The sequence below is a fragment of the Giraffa tippelskirchi genome, chromosome 4 (assembly GCF_054371585.1).
Source record: "Giraffa tippelskirchi isolate mGirTip1 chromosome 4, T2T-mGirTip1v1.2.pri, whole genome shotgun sequence".
In the NCBI taxonomy this organism is placed as follows: domain Eukaryota; kingdom Metazoa; phylum Chordata; class Mammalia; order Artiodactyla; family Giraffidae; genus Giraffa; species Giraffa tippelskirchi.
The window spans coordinates 176844449-176866338 of NC_137278.1; the positions used below are offsets into that span (position 1 = coordinate 176844449).

The window sequence follows — 21890 nt, forward strand, 5'->3', positions numbered from 1 at the left end:
AGGTAAGACATATGCATATATACTCTAAAGCTTGGGAATCTTGTTTTGATCTATTTATGAAGTGTCCTGAAAGCCTCTACTTGTGAGCGGACCCTGGAGGAAAAACAAAGCTTCCTAGTTAGTCCAGGCTGCAGTCCAAGCATCTACTTGGACTTAATGACCAATAGACTGTCAACAGTTTATTAAGAGCCTGTGAGGAGTTCTGATAGAGGAATCAGAAATAAGAAATAAGCAATTGGAACAGTGAAACTTGATGTGGAATCTTCCCTGCTGGTGAGAGTGGTGGCAGAATTTGCGTTTTCAAAGCAGAGGTTGTGAAACGGTTTTAGTGATACACAAATGGCATAATAGGAAAGCAGAAGTAATCGTAGTCTTCTTTTATACTTGGTGGGAGAGCAGTAGCAGCAGAATTTCCTCATTAGGCCAGTTCTATGTCATGGTTTTAGGGTTTAATTTTGGAAACTGAACTGTTTCTCTCATCCAAATCAGTTCAGTTCAGTAGCTCAGCCGTGTTCGACTCTTCGAGACCCCATGAATCGCAGCACATCAGGCCTCCCTGTCCATCACCAACTCCCAGAGTTTACCCAAACTCATGTCCATTGAGTCAGTGATGTCATCCAGCCATCTCATCCTCTGTCATCCCGTTCTCCTCCTGCCCTCAATCCTTCCCAGCATTAAGGTCTTTTCCAATGAGTTAACTCTTCACATGAGGTGGCCAAAGTATTGGAGTTTCAGCTTCAACATCAGTCCTTCCAATGAATATTCAGGACTGATCTCCTTTAGGATAGACTGGTTGGATCTCCTTGCAGTCCAAGGGACTCTCAAGAGTCCTCTCCAACATCACAGTTCAAAAGCACCAATTCTTTGGCGCTCAGCTTTCTTCACAGTCCAACTCTCACATCCATACATGACTACTGGAAAAACCATAGCCTTGAGAAGATGGACCTTTGTTGACAAAGTAATGTCTCTGCTTTTTAATATGCTATCTAGGTTGGTCATAACTTTCCTTCCAAGGAGTAAGCGTCTTTTAATTTCATGGCTGCAATCACCACCTGCAGTGATTTTGGAGCCCCCCAAAATAAAGTTTGACACTGTTTCCACTGTTTCCCCATTTATTTGCCATAAAGTGATGGGACCAGATGCCATAATCTTAGTTTTCTGAATATTGAGCTTTAAGCCAACTTTTTCACTCTCTTTCACTTTCATCAAGAGGCTTTTTAGTTCCTCTTCACTTTCTGCCATAAGGGTGGTGTCATCTGCATATCTGAGGTTATTGATATTTCTCCCGGCAATCTTGATTCCAGCTTGTGCTTCTTCCAGCCCAGCGTTTCTCATGATGTACTCTGCATATAAGTTACATAAGCAGGGTGACAATATACAGCCCTGACTTACTCCTTTTCCTATTTCGAACTAGTCTGTGGTTCCATGTTCAGTTCTAACTGTTGCTTCCTGACCTGTAGACAGGTTTCTCAAGAGACAGGTCAGGTGGTCTGGTATTCCCATCTCTCTCAGAATTTTCCACAGTTTATTGTGTACACAGTCAAAGGCTTCAGCATAGTCAGTAAAGCAGAAATAGATGTTTTTCTGGAACTCTCTTGCTTTTTCGATGATCCAGTGGATGTTGGTAATTTAATATCTGGTTCCTCTGCCTTTTCTAAAACCAGCTTGAACATCTGGAAGTTCACAGTTCACAGACTGCTGAAGCCTGGCTTGGAGAATTTACCTCTTAATAAACAAACTCCTTTTTTTTTTTTTTTGCTGAATCAATCATAGAAAACTGTTGCTTAAAATTAGGAGTTCAATCTGAATATAAAAATACATAATTTTCAAACAGACCAACAACCTATGAACTATTTATAGGATATTAATATTAGGTTACTCTCAAATTCTCTGATCAAGGGATACAAAGATAAAAAGTAGTTCTTAGGTGGTAAACTGATATGAATGTTGGAGCTTTCCATATAAACTGAGGATTATGAAATCTCAAGTACAGAATCTCAGTTGAACTAATCAATGATGAAGGAAGGAATGAAAAATTACAAGAAAAAAATACAAGGCAATGGATATCTTTAAAGGAGAAAGAACAGAAGAGATGTACACTGGTACATCAATCTCAGAGAAGGAAAAGAAGTGCTAATAAAATTACCATCCTGACTATTCATTTAGTATTCCATTTAGTATTATTCCATTGAGTATTACCATTTTTAAAAAATAACAAAAACAATCTGACAATTTAGTCAGACATGATTCACCTATAACCTAACAGTTTCATAAAAAAATAATGTGATGATCATAAATGACATATCTTTTACTTCTCTGTTACAGACTGGAGCTCACATATATTAAATAATTGGGCTCCCCTTACAGAGTGAGAACGAAGCTTCCAGAGCAGGACAGGAGCACAGAGAGGTCATGTCAGTGCATATGAATCAGCAAGGAACAGAACATCAGGAGTTTTTCTCTGTTTTCATATGAGAAGAAAAATACCGCATCTCTTAGAAAATGATTTTTTCATGCTGTTTCCAAGGCACTATTAGTTACAAACCAAATTGTTATTTTTGCTGTTTTTTTTTAAAGGAAAGAACTGATGGCTGAAAAGATACATATGATGGAAAATAACTATACAATAAATCAAATAGAGTAAATTTTAAAACTATCAAATATTCTTGAGTAATAATACCATTTCCTTTCTACTGGAAGTTGGAGATTTTGACAGTGGAAGTAAATAAGAAAACAGTCACTTCAGGAATTTCTTTTAAAAAGCAGCACATAAAAAGTAATTCATTTCTTAACTATTTATATATTTGAAAAAGAAATCAAAGAATCAGAACTAGCAGGTATTCATAAATATTCAGGATAGTTAAAAGACTATTAACCTACTATGGAGAAGTCTACAATCCAAGAGATATAATTTCTATAGTCCAATTGTTTAAAGTATACAAGAGCAAGGTAGTGTATGTTTAAATGTTTTACAAGAAACTTTTGTAGATATTAGTGCAAAGCCTGAATTGATATTGCTCAATCATTGTATCTTTTTGTAATTACAACGGTTTCTTCTTTCTACATCACAAAATAGAATTAGAAACTGAGGGAATTTCCTGGTTGTCCAGTGGTTAGGACTCAGCACTTTCACTGCTGTGGTACAGGTTCAATCCCTGGTTAGGGAACTAAGCTCCTGCAAGTCATGCAGAAAGAATGAAAAACTGAGAGCCACGGAAGAGAAGTGTCAGACTGGAAGAGAAAACAGCCAATCCTAAAGGAAATCAACCCTGAATATTCACTGGAAGGATTAATGCAGAAGCTGTAGTTCCAATAGTTTGCCCACCTGATGCGAAGAGCTGTTCACTGGAAAAGACTGTGATGCTGGGAAAGATTGAGGGCAGGAGGAGAAGACGGTGAGAGGATGAGATGGTTGGATGGCATCATCGACTCAATGGACATGAGTTTGAACAAACTCTGGGAAATAATGAAAGACAGGGAAGCCTGGAGTGCTGCAGTCCGTGGGATCCCAAAGAGTTGGACACGACTTAGTGATTGAACAACAATGTGGTTTAGCTCCAGGCTAAAACTGACCAAAATAAAATACATATATTCTCCAAGCTAACTGAACTTTAGAATTTAAAAAAAATGAGCAGCTTTCAAACAGAATATGTTCAGTTCATGGCTCATTTTCTTGATCCACTCCATAAAAACAATTGTTTGCAATACTTAACATGTATATTTTAATATATTTTAAAGGGCTAAAGTAACATTGACATGTTAGTTCTGTTTTGCTTTTTTTTTTAATTCCTAGAGGAAGTATAATTTTAAGGGAATTTAGCATTAGCCTATATGTCCCTAGAAACGAGCATTAATTCCAATGATGTCCCTTATGGCAGAAAGTGAAAAGTAAGTAAAGAGCCTCTTGATGAAAGTGAAAGAGGAGAGTGAAAAAGCTGGCTTAAAACTCAACATTCAAAAAATGAAGATCATGGCATCTGGTCCCATCACGTCATGGCAAATAGATGGGGAAACAATGGAAACAGTGATAGACTTTATTTTTTGGGGCTCCAAAATCATTGCAGATGGTGACTGCAGCCATGGAATTAAAAGACGCTTGCTCCTTGGAAGAAAAGCTATGACCAATCGAGATAGCATGTTAAAAAGCAGAGACATTACTTTGCCAACAAAGGTCTGTCTAGTCAAAGCTATGGTTTTTCCAGTAGTCATGTATGGATGTGAGAGTTGGGACTATAAAGAAAGCTGAATGCCAAAGAACTGATGCTTTTGAACTGTGATATTGGAGAAGACTCTTGAGAGTCTCTTGGACTGCAAGGAGATCAAACCAGTCAATCCTAAAGGAAATCATTTCTAAATATTAATTGGAAGGACTGATGCTAAAGCTGAAACTCCAATACTTTGGTCACCTGATGGGAAGAACTGACTCACTGGAAAAGACCCTGATGGACATGAGTTTGGGGAAACTCCGGGAGTTGGTGATGGACAGGGAGGCCTGGCGTTCTGCGGTTCATGGGGTCACAAAGAGTTGGACACGACTGAGCGACTGAACTGAACTTATAAGAATCAAATAACGTATGTAAAAATCTTTCTATATTTTAGTTGTTAAACAAATACATATTGCTATTACAGATATCAAGGTAAAAGCTCTCTTTCTTGATTATCTCATTTATCCTTGTGTCCTAAGCACAGCAGAACATCATTAAAGATGCTTAACATTTCTTTATAGAATGGGAAAAAATTTAAAACTGAAACTTCCCAGTACACAGCTCAGGTTGGAAGATGGAAGGGTATATAAAGATGTATGTTGTATAGATATAAGGATCTATGTTGTATAGATCAAGATGCTGGCAATCTGAAATACCACTTTTTATTCATTTCTTTCTAACCAGTTTAATAGCAGCATGGTAAAGGCAACTGTGACTCTTAATAAATAGTTCATGAATAAATGAAGTTATATATACAAGCTTTTTAACTTCTAAGGTTGGCTAAACGGCAAGTGAAACAATATCTTAAAAAAAACAAAACAACCTCTATCTCCACTGTCCTCAATAATAACAGCTTCATGTACTAGTACATTATAGAACTGCAACCAAAAGGTATATCAAGAATCTAGATTTCTATATTCTTTGTAAAAATGTTTACAAATTAATTTGCCTATTCCTATAGGAGACCAAACCCTTTGGTTTCTCATATAACATTGTCCATCCTCCGTTTACTATGTAGTCTAATCCATATTTGGAGAAGGAAATGGCAACCCACTCCAGTGTTCTTGCCTGGAGAATCCCGTGGACAGAGGAGCCTGATGGGTTGCTGTCCATGGGGTTGCAGAGTTGGACAAGACTGAAGTGACTTAGCCTGCATGCATGCATTGGAGAAGGAAAGGGCAACCCACTCCAGTATTCTTGCCTGGAGAATCCCAGGGACAGAGGAGCCTGGTGGGCTGCCATCTATGAGGTCGTACAGAGTCGGACACGACTGAAGTGGGTTAGCAGCAGCAGTGGCAGCTAGTCCATATTTTAGTTTCTATTTGACTGAAATCAAAAAGCCCACTCTTATCATTGCAGTCTTAAGTGATCTTCTGGAATTCTATTGCTAATTATTATCAGCGTAATGTTTTTGACCTTTTTTTCAAGCACTACATTATGTTATGGTATTTACTATTGCTTCAAGCCATTTTTTGAACTTATATAATGACTTAAGATAATATGCTCTTATACCTTCCTTCTAAAACAAAACTCATAACTTTTTAAAGATATGGTGGTTCTGGTCCTTTGCAGGAGCTTTGATCTGGTAGATACCATGTAGTGCCATACAACTAATAAAATATAAACATGAATCTCTGTTATCTTCTTACTCTTCTTGGCTTTTAATTTGAAACTTTCACTCTGACCTATTCACAAAATTCTTCCCTGTTCTTCATTGCTGCATCTTGCCCACAGAAATGGTTTGCCCAGCGGTTAATAGCTCAGGCTCCAGAGGCAGACTGTCACTTTATAGCTTTGTGATCTGGTGGCTAATAACATTACTGTGAGTAATGAATATATACACACTCACACATGTAATAATATCCTTAGACTATATAAGTATTAGCTTCTATTGTTGTTTTCATCATCATAATTTCAATTTGGGGGTCTTTGGTAGCCACCACTTCCTCTAGATCTGACCTCTGCCTTTCCTTCTACATTAGCTGCTCACTGTTTACATCACAAGTCATCTAGCTATTCTTCATCTCAAGAAGCTATACCCAACTATAGGCTTTTAATGATAGCATACCCATCAGGTGTGTCAACTCTTCACTTCCGTGGCCTATGACTTAAAGTTGACACTTTGATTTTGTTGATTCGACTATGACTTGAATAAATTCTTATCACCATCTGAATTTTAAGAACTTAAATGTTGTACAATAATGGAAAAATCAACTGAATATTTAAGAAAAAGCTAAAACCTTTTAATGAAGAATAAAGCTAATCGTCACTATAATGATTCAAGAAGTGATTGAATTATTTAGATGAATATATAAGTTACACAAAAACAGATGGGCATTTTTAGATACTGACTCCAACTAAAGTATTTATACTTACTGTACTCTGATTTAGAAGTTTTGCTTTGCCTTAAACATAAATGTTATCACAAAGAACAAAGAAGAGTACTAAATAATTGCTGGGCCAAACCAGTTAAGTGCAAATGCATAAATTTTAATTTTAAGTTGGAACATATTTAGGTCTTATCCCTGAAACAGGAATTAGAGTACTTAATCTAAGCACTGTTATGTCTATAGTATCTTCTTAATAACCCCACTGTTGAAATGGAAATGGTCAATAGACGTGCCTTACCATAGTCCATGATTGTTAACATGTAAGTAAGTTCTTTCAAGATTATTCTCATGTAAGTGAGTCCAGGAGAATAAGAAAGAGGATCAAGAAGATTGTTAAAATATAAAGTGAAAAACAGCAATAAATTTGATTTTAAGGTATATTGTATGAAATAAGCTTTCAGAGTATAAGATAAAAATACAGTAACCTTTTAGATCATACCTATACAAACCTTTAAATTCCCTTTCACATAAAAAATGAGGCACAGCTGAAAGTACAGATAATGATTGAATGTGAGGGTGTATTATTCATATTAATATGACCTGGTCAGATAAAAGCCTTTTCTAATATGAGACCCAAAGCAAAAGTTACAAGGGCAGATGCTGAATTCCTACTGAGTTGCTTCTTGTGCAGGTAACAATATAGCCTGCCCCAAGATAGGAGAAGCAAGGCCAACTGATTAGGATGAGAAGGGGCAAGAGGCTGGGGAATGTCAGGAAAGTGTCATTCCCTACACTGATGTATAAATAGTACACAAAATAAATATAAATGATGCAAGTGATTTATACCAATAATTAAAAACCTGTGGAGAGATTCATCAGTTGTCAAGGAAAATGTTACTCATAGCCTTAACAGATTTCAGAACTGTAAGAGACACTAGAGACCAGCTGGTCTGACTCTCAAATTATTAAGAGGAGAAAAGTAAGGCAACACAAGTTATTAAAGAACTTGTCTTGAAATCATGTTTAATTCAAGTAACTATATAAAAGATCAGAAACTAAAGAGAGTTCATATTGGCCAAATACTGCCTTTTATTAAACAGTTTGAGATGCTAACACTCAAGAATACTGTAGGAAACCTGGATCAAATGAGTCCTTTTATAATTAAAAAATTATAACAATGCTTTGACCACAGAAACTTTGAAGTAAAGATTACTTTACTCCTTACTCCTCTCTGAAGATCTAAATTAAAAGAATCCTCTAAAGTGCAGATTATTTTCCTGGAGGTGATTTAGAAAATACAGGCCATAATTCTGGTTCTTAAGAGGAAAAAAAAATAATCTTTTATTACATTTGGATGGGATTTTATTTTTTAGGAATCACTGCTTGGCTGTGAGTAGTTGTTGCTTGCTGAATATTATTCACACTTCCTCCCTCATAGCAAGCTCATGTGTAACAGTCTTAACTTGTGGGATGAGTTAGAACACTTCATTTTAATCCAAAGGCCATAGGTCATTTTCAACCACAAATTCTTCCTCCCTAGGGAAGTGTCAAGGGATGTGGTCTTTCCCATCTCATTTTTCTACAATCTCCTTTAGTCTAAAATAAAGTTTATGTCACTAATGACCAGGTCTGCAATACTATAATGCCTTATCTGGTAATTAATATCAAGAGAGAAATCTTTTCCAGTACCTTAGGAATTTCAATTGTCTAGTTTTAATGAGGCATAATGAAAGAATAAATATCTTGAAGGGCTGACAGGAAGAAATTTTCTCATCAAGATTATTTTGATAGCCTAGAACAGGAGTTGACAAATGTTTTTCTGTAAAGGGCCAGACAGTAAATATTTTAGGTTATGTGGGCCCCACGATCTCTCTGAACTATTCAACTCTGTGGTTGCAGCATGAATACATAAATGAATGGATGTGGTTGTGTGTTTCAATAAAACTTTATAAAAACAGGCAGAAAATCAAATTTGACCCATGGGATGTAGTCTGCTATCCCTTAATCCAGAATTTGTAGTGACTCAAGAGAGTTTAAAATAAAAAAAATAATTTTAATAAAGTATATAGTATGGCTGTTATAAATCATTACACTTAGGGATACCTAGCTGATTCCCAGATAAATTGAGTGTATGTTAAAATCTTATCAGGTTTTCTTTTTTACCTTTCCCTTTCTTTTATATAAATTATAATGAAAATTTCTAAATTCATTAAAAATCTAGACAATTTCTATCAATTAATATGAAAAAATTTATAAGAAGTGAGATCGCAAAACTTTGGCTTTTCAATTTCATACTATATTTGTGAACTCAATATAATAATTTTCTCGGTTTAACAAGATAGAGTTTATAGAGGATTTTTTAATACTATCATTTAGAATACCTACAAAAAAGCACTTACAAGATAGTCACTGAAACAGATTCATTATTAATTTGAATTATTTTTCTGGTTGATCATTTTAAAAGCTTTCTTTGAATAGTTTGATTACACACAGACTTTTGATTATTATTATGAATTAGACTAACAGTATAAGTATTATGTATTCAACTTAGTAAATAATTCAGGATGTAATTTCAGTGTAAATTTTGATTCACATAATTAGTACATAGGTAGTATAGGTATAGGTAATCCCTTCATCCGATCTAAGATGCTTAGATCGGATGAAGGTGAGTACTTACAAAGTTTAGTGACATCTCTATTGATAACAAAGAACCCTGGTAAATAACATTTAAAAGTAAAACATTTTCTCAATATAATTTTAATTTAATCCTAGTATAATTCTAATTCTGAGTATAACTGTAATACTCAAAAGAGTTGGATGACTGATTAAAAACTTGTTGAGTCCAGATACCCAGGAAAAGGAATATTATCCTCTATAGTGATTTGTAATTCTACTGCACTTAATACTGTAGGATAAATTATAAGCTATTTGAAAAGATAATCATTTCAGATTTTTTATTCTGTTTCTCTTTTAAAACACTGAACTTTTATTGAGACTTAAAGGCTAAGTCAAAAATCTCTCTTGGTAAATGTCACATTGCACATGAAAATATGTAGTTATTTTTAACTATCTTTTGATATTGATTTCTAACAATTCCACAGTGATAAGAGAACAGACTGTGTATGACTTCAATATCTTTAGACTATGAAATTTTTGTACCTTGTTTTAAAGTCCCTGGATATGTCCCACTGTCTCCTGGTTTATACTCTACAGAACTCGAGTAGAATTTGTATCCTGCTGTTGTGTGAAAACTCTCAATTATGTTGAATTGGTTTATAGTGCTTTTCAGGTCTACTATATTCTCTTACTTTTCTGTCTATTCACTCTTTAATTTTTGAGATTTTGAAATTCCAACTAAAAATCTTAATTTATCTACTTAAAAATAATTGTAAAAAACAAAAAAAAAGAATAGAAAATGCCACAGTACACTGTTCATAGTAAGGGTAGGTACTGTCTTGTAAAATTTTTTTCTAATTTTTATTTTTGTTATAGATTCACAGAAAACTGGGTCACAATGTGAACTGCATTTCTTACTCTGCATCACAGAAAAAAAGGCCACTCCTATACACAATGATTCAAACTGTGGCTTTTGCTTAACAATGTATGTTGAAGATTGTTATACTACAGTTTTAAAAAAAGTTAAAGACTGGTTAGGACAAAGGACATATAAAGACAGAAACTAACACAGGGTTAGACTTCTTTCAAAGATTTTGGAAAACTTCAAGGGGGGACGATTACTTCACAGACTGGAATGTAAGCCCAGTTGGAATCAAGGTCTACAGGGCTTTTGAGGTGTCTAATGTTGAAAATCTCAAGTTGACTCTAGTTAAAAAAGCTGGAGAGGAGAAAGGAAAATTTTTGTTCTGGAAAAGTGTTCTTCTCTGATGCAAAAAGAAATTCATCTTACAAAGGAAGAAGGAGAGATGAGCTGCTCTAATTTAGTCTTTTGGAAACAGACAAAAAGATTATGAATTTGCTAAAAAAACCTTTTATTTCTTCTAAGTATTACTTTATAAGCTATGAGATGTCTTTTTTGTGTGCATGTGAAAAACTTCCAAGCCTCCAAAATTCATAAAAATTAACTTGAAACCCTGAAATACATTTCAAAAAGAATCAGAGTATAGAGAATCTTAATTTTTAAAAAGTTATATATATAAGAAATCTCATAGTGGGTGTTTTCATTTTAGATATTCTATCTACTTTTCTTTTTTATAGCTTTTCTATTTGGAGAGGTGGAAACATTCAAATGTTAAAAGTATTCCACAATGTGTGTTATTTAAAAAATTCTCAAGTCCCGAAGTGAAAGTAATAAACTTCCTATTAATATATTAATTAAATTAGTTTTAATCATCTATAAATCTAGTAACAAGAGTCAAATAAACTATTAGAATCATGTTATAAATGGCAGAGGAAATAGAATACCAAACATTAATCAAAAAAACACATTTTTAATTAATAAAAAATAATGTTACCAGGCCTTTCTTATTTTTTAATAATGCACATATATACTGATTCCATACTCTATCTGTTCTATTTCATTACATATATTAAGTGACAGTTGTTTTGTATTAAATTTATTGTTCTTACTATATAAGGGAAGAAGGATAGAGAAGTGGAACTTTGGTCCAAATAGAATCTAATATTGTCATGACTGTTGTGATTTAATGAACACTTCTAAAGGTGATAACTAGTTTAGTTAACATAAAGAGATACTAACCTTTTAGGCTAAAGGCAAAGGAGAAAAGGAAAGATATACCCATCTGAATGTAGAGTTCCAAAGAACAGCAAGGAGAGATAATTTAAAAGCCTTCCTCAGTGATCAGTGCAAAGAAAAGGAGGAAAACAATAGAATGGGAAAGACTAGAGAGCTCTTCAAGAAAATCAGAGATACTGAGGGAACTTTTCATGCAAAGACGGGCACAATAAAGGACATAAATGGTATGGGTCTAACAGAAGCTAAAGATATTAAGAAGAGGTGGCAAGAATATGAAGAAGAACTATACAAAAAAGATCTTTATGACCCATAATCACGAAGGTGTGATCACTCACCTAGAGCCAGACATCCTGGAATGCGAAGTCAAGTGGGTCTTAGGAAGCATCACTACGAACACAGCTAGTGGAGGTGATGGCATTCCAGCTGAGCTATTTCAAATCCTCAAAGATGATGCTGTGAAAGTGCTGTATTCAATATGCCAGCAAGCTTGGAAAACTCAGCAATGGCTACAGGACTGGAAAAAGGTCAGTTTTCATTCCAATCCCAAAGAAAGGCAATGCCAAACAATGTTCATCTACCACACAACTACATTCATCTCACATGCAAGGAAAGTAATACTCAAAATTCCCCAAGCTAGTCAAGTTGGATTTAGAAAAAGCAGAGGAACTAGGGATCAAATTGCTAACATCTGCTGGATCACAGAAAAAGCAAGAGAGTTCCAGAAAAACATCTACTTTTGCTTCATTGACTATGCTAAAGCCTTTGACTGTGTGGATCACATCAAACTGGAAAATTCTTCAAGAGATGGGAATACCAGACCACCTTATTTGCCTCCTGAGAAACCTGTATGCAGGTCAAGAAGCAACAGTTAGAACCGGACATGGAAAAATGGACTGGTTCCAAATTGGGAAAGGAGTATGTTAAGGCTGTATACTGTCACCCTGCTTACTTAACTTATATGCAGAATACATCATGCGAAATGCCAGGCTGGATGATGTACAAGCTGGAATCAAGATTTCCAGGAGAAATATCAGTAACTTCAGATACGCAGATGACATCACTCTCACAGCAGAAAGCGAAGAGGATCTAAGAACCTCTTGATGAAAATGAAAGAGAAGAGTGGAAAAGCTGGCTTAAAACTCAACATTCAAAAAAACGAAGATCATGGCATCTGGTACCATCACTTCATGGCAAATAGATAGGGAAACAATGGAAACAGTGACAGACTTTATTTTCTTCGGCTCCAAAATCACTGTAGCCATGGTGCAATGACTGCAGCCATGAAATTAAAAGACGCTTGCTCCTTGGAAGAAAAGCTATGACCAAACTGAACAGCATATTAAAAAGCAGAGACATTACTTTGCTGATAAAGGTGCATCTAGTCAAAGCCATGGTTCTTCCAGTAGTCATGTCTGGATGTGAGAGTTGGACTATAAAGAGTTGAGCACTGAAGAACTGATGCTTTTGAACTATGGTGTTGGAGAAGACTGAGAGTTCCTTGGACAGCAAAGAGATCAAAACAGTCAATCCTAAAGGAAATCAGTCCTGAATATTCATTGGAAGGACTGATGCTGAAGCAGAAGCTCCAATCTTTGTCCACCTGATGCAAAGAACTGATTCACTGGAAAAGATCCTGATGCTGGGAAAGATTGAAGGCAGAAGAAGAAGGTGATGATAGAGGATAAGATGGTTGGATGGCATCACCGAATCGATGGACATGAGTTTAAGCAAGATCCAGGAGTTGGTAATGGACAGGGAAGCCTGGCGGGCTGCAGTCCATGGGGTCACAAAGAGTCAGACATGACTGAGCGAGTGAACTGATACTGAACTGAATCTTTTAATATGGACTTACCGGGTGGCTCCACGGTAAAGAATCTACCTGCCAATGCAAGAGACATGGGTTTGATCTCTGGGTCGGGAAGATCTTCTGGAGGAGGAATTGGCAACCCACTCCAGTATTCTTGCCTGAGAAACCCCACGGATAGAGGAACCTGGGGGCCATAGTCCATAGGGTTGCAAAATATTGGACATGACTGAGTACGCAAGCACAATCCTTTAATATAATTTGCAAGATCACACATTAAATGGCAGAGATCATTGTCAGTTCTCTTCAAGGGTTAATTACTTCTCACAGGAATCAGAAGACTCCTCTAAAGGCATTTCCTGTTCTCATTTTAAATATTTCTAATGGTAGCCACAAGATTTCTTTTGAGCGGAAAGTAATATTCAATTTTTAAGTTTTTTTAAGAGAAAATTTCCATTTTGATCAAAGAAATATTCATCTAAGACACCCTTATGAATAAGTTTGCTATTTTACATAATTACTTATCCAAAGTATGTGTTCAAATAAGAACTGGCCATATATTATTAAGAAAAGATGATTAAAAAGAATACATCTGTAAGAGTTTGGGATTAACATATACGAACTACTATATGTAAAACAGATAACCAATAAGGATCTAGTGTATACAAAGAACTATACTCAATATTTTGTTATAATCTTTAAGGGAAAAGAATCTGAAATATATATATATATATATATAAATATATAAAACTGAATCACTTTACTATACACATGAAACTAACACAACATTATAAATGAACTATACTTCAGTTTTTTTGTTTTTTTTTAAAAGGATACATCCACAGTGCTCTTAATTTATTTCAAGTCTGTGTTCTCTCACTATCACAATTCCTGTGTGTATGTGGAAAGCATCTATAATTCTTTTCTTGTATGACTGCTTCTGAAGTAGGTTATTTTAACATGAACTCGTTGAGAATACACATATAAATGGGAGTTTTCTGGGAAAATATCACTTCCTGAAAGGTCAGTTGATGACATCTGGCTCAGAATTTTCTCTTCTGAAAGTGAAAGTCCTCAGTTGTGTCCAACTCTTCACGATCCCAAGGACTATACAGTCCATGGAATTCTCCAGGCCAGAATACTGGAGTGGGTAGCCTTTCCCTTCTCCAGGGGATCTACCCAACCCAGGAATCGAACCTAGGTCTCCCACATTGCAGATGGATTCTTTAGCAGCTAAGTCACTCTTCTGAAGGTTATATATCTATTAGAAAATTTTGGGGGGGGTTAAACTACTTTTAAAAACATCTTGAGATAAGTTGCACAGAGATTTAATCCCACATGAAATGCTTCTGTGAGTGATTAATTAATCTGGAAAGCTTATTTAGCATTTTTTTTTTTCTCTGCTGACAAACTCTTTGTTGAAACTTAATGGTAGCTATTGAGGAGTAAGAATTTTCTTTTATCATACCAAAACTGATTTTAAATTAAGAGTATGGAACTAAAGTGGTATCATGAGTTCTTATGACACTCCTAGGAGGGTCATTACTCTTCTACTTAACTGCCAACTGAAGAGTAATCTTTTATTCTGACAACCATTACTTGTGCCAAATATCCTCATACACACGATGTTTTATGCTTTATTTATAATTTTATTACGATATAATACCATATATTGTGTAATATCTAGTCCTTTAATACTTTATGTTATACTAAACATATAAATAAGACATAAAATAGTGTGTGAGAATTCACCATATAAGTTATTATATAATATACTGTAATTTAACATGCTTATTACAGAGATTACCATTAAACATCTCATCCTAAGTGTTTCTCATCCTGATACTAAAAAAAATAAAGATTTGTTGAAAAGTCTACAAATTAAGCTGTTAAATACATTATTTTCAGCCGCTGCTCAGACTCACAAATTAATAAAACCACACTGTACCAAAATGACGTTTATTTTGTAAAGCTTCAGTATGCATTATAAATTCTGACAAGCATATTCTGAATTTTGTTCTCAAAACGGAACTATGGCAGAAGAGCCCTAATCTGATAACTGCAATAAAATCTACTAGAACCACAGTGGTGTTAACCTAGTCTGAATGCCTTAAGAGTGTATACAAATTTTGACAACCATTACATAAGAAATAACAAACTTATGGCAAAAACTTAAAAAAATCTATACCTGTCTACTTTAAGTGTAAAGTCAAATTGAAAATAGGTCATTTCTGGGAATCCAGCAGGAAATTATTCAGTGCTTTTTTTATTAACAAATGGAATTTATGTTTACAGACGTAATTATTAGAATATATACTTATACAAGAAAAAACATTAGATGAAGATTCCTAAATTAGATGAAAAAGGATGTTTTAAACACTTTAAAATTTCATATCATTGTATGGAAGCCAATGTTTCAGTTTATGGAAGAACAAATTAAAACCCTTCAGGGGATACTTACCCTTTTCTGTTCCTTTACATACTCTATCAGTTCATCTCTTGTTCTCTTCACTGCCTCTTCCACAGCTTTTTCACTTCGTTTTTGCTCCTCTATTATTGCTGCCTTAACTGTTTCCTGTTTGTGGGAGGATGAGAAAAAGTCAGGGAGGTATATGCTATGACATGTTTGTGCCCATTTTATATAAACTAAAAACGTTCAATGGGTTGAACTTATTCTGTTCAAAGCATATCTTTAAACAAGAATAAGAACTTATAGAATCTCTTGGGTTCTGTGAAGAGATTCCACAGAATTCACTTTTCCAAACTGAGTGAAAGGGAAAAAAAATGGAGTAAGCCATTTATTACAGGGAGAGCCTAAAAGACTCTAATGGCTTCCTTACCAACCTTTCATTTGATGTTTACATGATTGATTGCCTTCCTGTACTTTGCACTATTCACATAAGACTTCCAACTTGTATTTATTCTTCCAAGAACAGCCTAATGTTCTAGGCTGTTTTATTCATGTTTAGCTTTCCCATCACACAATAATCAAGTGTGGTCTGGGTGGTAAGATTTACAGCTAGTTTAGTCCTCCTGCCAGGTTAAAATGTTGAGAGCTGGACACCATCAATGAGGTAAAAATTTCACTCTGTGTCCTAATATCTGAAATGAGAAATCTAGGGAGAAAAGTGGTACTACTCATTTCACTGAAATAGTAATAAAGGACCCTAAGAGATTTCAAATTTTCAGGTAAAGAGAAAGAAGGCTAAAATTCTGAAGAATAAATATAACACTTCTCAAAAACTAAGAAATATTTTGTGCTAAAATAGGATTTCAGAGATTGGAAGAATGCTACAAACTCTAACTTCCTTTTGTCTACACAGGTAGTATCTTTCTTTGAACAGGCAATCAATTAGAAAATCCCTTGATATTTCTCAATAGTATTTCCCTCATTTTGCTATTCTTGAGGACCCTTCACTTTGTAGTGTATACATGTTTTGGTCTAGTTTTTCCCAATTTTATACACACACACACACATATACATACTTGAGTTTGGTCTGACTCTTTTGTGACCCCCTGGACTGTAGCCCACCAGCATCCTCTGTCCATGGGATTTCCCAGGCAAGAAAACTGGAGTGGGTTGCCATTTCCTTCTCCAGGGGATCTTCCTGACCCAGGGACTGAGCCCACGTCTCCTGAATTGGCAGGCAGATTCTCTACCACTGAGCCACCTGAGAAGCCCTATCTGTTAATCCCAAATTCTAAATTTATGCCTCCTCCTGTCCCCTGTAGTAACTATAAGTTTAGTTTCTATATCTGTGAGTCTATTTCTGTTTTGTAAATAAGTTCATCTGTATATCATGAACAGATTCCACATATAAGCGATATCATGTGATATTTGTCTTTCTCTGACTTACTTCACTCACTATGACAATCTCGAGGTCCATCCATGTTGCTGTAAATGGCATTAATTCGTTCTTTTTTTATGGCTGAATAGCATTCCATTGTGTGTGTGTTTGTGTGTGTGTGTGTGTGTGTGTATAGCACATTTATTCATTCATGTCATCAGACATTTCGGTTGCTTCCATGTTTTGGCTGTTGTAAATGGTGCTGCTATGAACATTGGGGTGCATGCATCTTCTCAAATTAGAGTTTTCTCTGTATATATGTCCAGGAGTGTGATTTCTGGGTCATATGATAACTCTTTTAGTTTTTTCAGGAACCTGCATACTGTTATCCATAGCAGATGCACCAATTTACATTTCCCCAACAGTGTAAGATGGTTCCCTTTCTTCATAAACTCTCCAGCATTTATTATTTGTAGACTTTTAAATCATGGCCATTCTAACCAGTATGAGGTGATACCTCATTATGAAAAACCATAGTAATTTTTGAAAAAAAAAAAAGATTATTTCAAGTAAAAGCACCTACTATTAAAATTCCTATTGGTTTCACACATACTAATTTGGAATTTGAAACTTTTCAGATTTTATGAAGGCAAAAAGTAATACATATGTTATTAAGCCCCCTGAAATAAAACACATTAATAGTTCTGTGATGAAGGGTGTGAATATTCACACTACGTGGGTAAATTAAAAGTGTAAATAGTTTCACATTATTTCAGGACAGGATTTACAAATAGCTAAGTTTCAAAAAGCCTTGGTTTTCAAGGGTTTTATAATTTTAAAACTACCGTAGACCTAGACTAGTTGAATATAGAAGATAAATCCATATCATATTGATATTGAATATCAAACACAATTTCTATCTAGTAAGGGTCAAATTTGACTAGAAGTGTTTGAAGACAAAAACATCAATTTAAATAAAAGGAATATATCCAGGAAACAGATGAGGAGAGTTAGCTACTATGTTCTTCAGTTAACATTTTTTTTTTTTTTTAGGGTGGATGGGCCTGAGAGTTTATACTGTCTTCTCAGTCCATATTTTTGAGGATCCTTCTTTCTTAAATTTTGAGTTGAAGAAGAACATTTACAAAGAAAGTCTCCCTTGACTCTCTCCTCCCCAGCTGACAGTTAGGTGACAGTCAAGGTTGTGAAATCTATATCTACATAGCTATATTTAAAACAGATAACCAACAAATGCCTGGGATCCCTTAGGAAGCATCACAATAAACAAAGATAGTGTAGGTGATGGAATTCCAGTTGAGCTATTTCAAATCCTTAAAGATGATGTTGTTAACGTGCTGCACTCAATATGCCAGCAAATTTGGAAAACGCAGCAATGGCTACAGGACTGGAAAAAGGTCAGTTCTCATTCCAATCTCCAAGAAAGGCAATGCCAAACGATGTTCAACTACCGCACAGTTGTACTTATCTCACACGCAAGCAAAGTAATGCTCAAATTCTCAAAGATAGGCTTTAATAGTACATGAACCGAGAACTTTCAGATGTACAAGCTGGATTTAGAAAAGGCAGAGGAACCAGAGATCAAATTGCCAACATCCAATGGATCACAGAAAAAGCAAGAGAGTTCCAGAAAAACATCTACTTCTGCTTCACTGACTATGCTAAAGCCTTTGACTGTGTGGATCACAATAAACTGTGGAAAATTCTGAAAGTGATGGGAATACCAGACCACTTTACCTGCCTCCTGAGAAACCTATATGCAGGTCAAGAAGCAACAGTTAGAACTGGACATGTAACAATGCACTGGTTCCAAATCAGGAAAGGAGTACGTCAAGGCTGTATATTGTCACCCTGCTTATTTAACTTCTATGCAGAGCACATCATGCAAAATACTGGCTGGATGAAGCACAAGCTGGAATCAAGATTTCCAGGAGAAATATTAGTAACCTGAGATATGCAGATGACATCACCCTCGTGGCAGAAAGTGAAGAGGATCTAAGAGTCTCTTGATGAAAGTTGAAAGAGGAGAATGAAAAAGTTGGCTCAAAACTCAACATTCAAAAAACGAAGATCATAGCATCTGGTCCCATAACTTCATGGCAAATAGATGGAGAAACAATGGAAACAGGGACAGACTTTATTCTTGCGGGCTCAAAAATCACTGAAGATGGTGACTGCAGTCATGAAATTAAAAAGATACTTGCTTCTTGGAAGAAAATTTACGACCAACCTAGACAGCATATTTAAAAAGCAGAGACATTCCTTTGCCGACAAAGGCCCATCTAGTCAAGCTATGGTTTTTCCAGTAGTCATGTATGGATGTGAGAGTTGGACCATAAAGAAGGCTGTGCACTGATGAATTGATGTTTTTGAACTATGGTGTTGGAGAAGGCTATTGAGAGTCTCTTGGACAGCAAGCAGATCAAGACAGTCAATCCTAAAGGAAATCAATCCTGAATATTCATTGGAAGGACTGATGCTGAAGCTGAAGCTCCAGTACTTTGGTCACCAGATGCAAAGAAGTGACTCATTAGGAAAGACCTTGTTGCTGGAAAGATTGAAGGCAGGAGAAGAAAGGGATGAGAGTGGATAAGACAATTGGATGGCATCACCGATCAATGGACATGAGTTTGATCAAGCTCCGGGAGATTGTGAAGACCAGGGAAGCCTGGCATGCTGCAGTCCATGGGGGTGCAAAGAACTGGAACCAACTGAGCAACTTAACAACAACAACCAACAAATACCTACTGTATAGCATGTGCAACTCAGGTCCATATTATGTAACACCCTAAATGGGAAAAGGACTTGAAAAAGAATAGATACATGTATGTGTGTAACTGAATCACTTTGCTGTACACCTGAAACTAACACAACATTGTTAATCATCTATACTCCAATATAAAACAAAAATGAAAAAATGAAAAAAAACTATATTTTATTATTTCATTTATTTCAATAAATATATATCTTTGAATATGACATAAAAACTCTAAACTTTTCATTTTCTAACCAAATTCTGAACTAGAAACAATCAGTTAATTTTTTGTGCATGTTCACGTGACTGTGAATATCTGCCTGCATATTTTGTTGAGTTTCATGAATGAACTATATTATATTGCCTCTGTGAGTCATGAGACTTAGTCTAAAATAAAATATACCTCACAAGGGATGATGATTTGCCACTAATGAATATATTCAAACAAGGCAATTCTGAAAAAATACTTTCCAGAATATTTTAGTAATGGTCACACCCTGGAACATGATATATTCTCTATGGCATGATTCATTCTCTAACCTTGTCACTACTGACAATTCCTTGCTGGGGGTGGAGACGGGAGTATTGTTATAAGTAGTATACTTGGTATTTGCTTACTAGATCATCTTCAGTTGAGAAGCACTGCTCTAAAATTAACAGTTTGGAGGGAAAATCATCCATTTGCATATGTATTTTGATGAGTTTGTTAAAATATATTTTGACAACTCTCATCATAAATACTTTTTGGTAAAAATAAAATATGTGTAAAATATCACATCCACATTATTATATAACTAGTTTTTTAAGTGTGGAAGAAAGAGTTCTACTTACTAATTTTTCCAGTACTCCTTACTAGAATCACTTTCTATAACGTTACAATTAAATAGGTCATGATGAAGGTCATTCCCTTTACTAGCGTGTGAGATGAGTACAATTGTGCAGTAGTTTGAGCATTCTTTGGCATTGCCTTTCTTTGGGATTGGAATGAAAACTGACCTTTCCCAGTCCTGTGGCCACTGCTGAGTTTTCCAAATTTGCTGACATATTGAGTGCAGCACTTTCACAACACCATCTTTCACGATTTGAAATAGCTCAACTGCAATTCCATCAACTCCACTAGCTGTGTTCGTAGTGATGCTTCCTAAGGCCCACTTGACTTCACATTTCAGGATGTCTGGCTCTAGGTGAGTGATCACACCATAGAGGTTATCTGGGTTGTGAAGATCTATTTTGTACAGTTCTTCTGTGTATTTTTGCCACCTCTTCTTAATATCTTCTGCTTCTGTTAGATCCATTCCATTTCTGTCCTTTATTGAGCTCATCTTTGCATGAAAAGTTCCCTTGGTATCTCTAATTTTCTTGAAGAGATCTCTAGTCTTTCCCATTTTATTGTTTTCTTCTATTTCTTTGCACTGATCACTGAGGAAGGCTTTCTTATCTCTCCTTGCTATTCTTTGGAACTCTGCATTCAAATGGGTATATCTTTCCTTTTCTCCACTGCTTTTGGCTTCTCTTCTTTTCACAGCTACATGTAAGGCTTCCCCAGCCAGCCATTTGGCTTTTTTGCATTTCTTTTTCTTGGGGATGGTCTTGATCCCTGTCTCCTGTACAATGTTTTAGAAAAGGCAGAGGAACCAGAGATTAAATTGCCAACATCCACTGGATCATCGAAAAAGCAAGAGAGCTCCAGAAAACCATCTATTTCTGCTTTATTGACTATGCCAAAGCCTTTGACTCTGTGGATCACAATAAACTGTGGAAAATTCTGAAAGAGACAGGAATATCAGACCACATGACCTGTCTCTTGAGAAACCTGTATGTAGGTTAGGAAGTACCAGTCAGAACTGGACATGGAACAACAGACTGGTTCCAAACAGGAAAAGGAGTATGGCAAGGCTGTACACTGTCACCCTGCTTATTTAACTTATATGCAGAGTACATCATGAGACATGCTGGGCTGGAGGGAGCACAAGCTGGAATCAAGATTGCTGGGAGAAATATCAATAACCTCAGATATGCAGATGACACCACCCTTATGGCAGAAAGTGAAGAAGAACTAAAGAGCCTCTTGATGAAAGTGAAAGAGGAGAGTGAAAAAGTTGCCTTAAAGCTCAACATTCAGAAAACTAAGATCATGGCATCTGGTTCCATCACTTCATGAAAAATAGATGGGGAAACAGTGGCTGACTTTATTTTTGGGGGCTCCAAAATCACTGCAGATGGTGACTGCAGCCATGAAATTAAAAGACATTTACTCCTTAGAAGGAAAGTTATGA

The 21890-nt window shown here is 35.6% G+C and overlaps 1 protein-coding gene and 1 long non-coding RNA gene across 47 annotated transcripts in view; one reads left to right on the forward strand and one right to left on the reverse strand.

Annotated features, from left to right (window-relative positions):
• Positions 1 to 21890, reverse strand: part of CCDC91 (coiled-coil domain containing 91) — a 381232-nt gene that overhangs the window by 91759 nt on the left and 267583 nt on the right. For all 46 annotated transcript variants that reach the window (XR_014082453.1, XR_014082452.1, XR_014082451.1 and 43 more), the window contains one exon: positions 15515 to 15628. Coding sequence is in view for 42 of the 46 variants with exons in the window: in XM_081591771.1 (XP_081447897.1) it covers positions 15515 to 15628 (114 nt within the window). In the remaining 4 variants the exon portion in view is untranslated. The remainder of the gene's footprint in view (positions 1 to 15514; positions 15629 to 21890) is intronic.
• Positions 30 to 6710, forward strand: LOC145546055 (uncharacterized). Its single transcript, XR_014082454.1, has 2 exons — positions 30 to 509; positions 4772 to 6710. It is a non-coding gene; the product is annotated as an uncharacterized LOC145546055 (long non-coding RNA).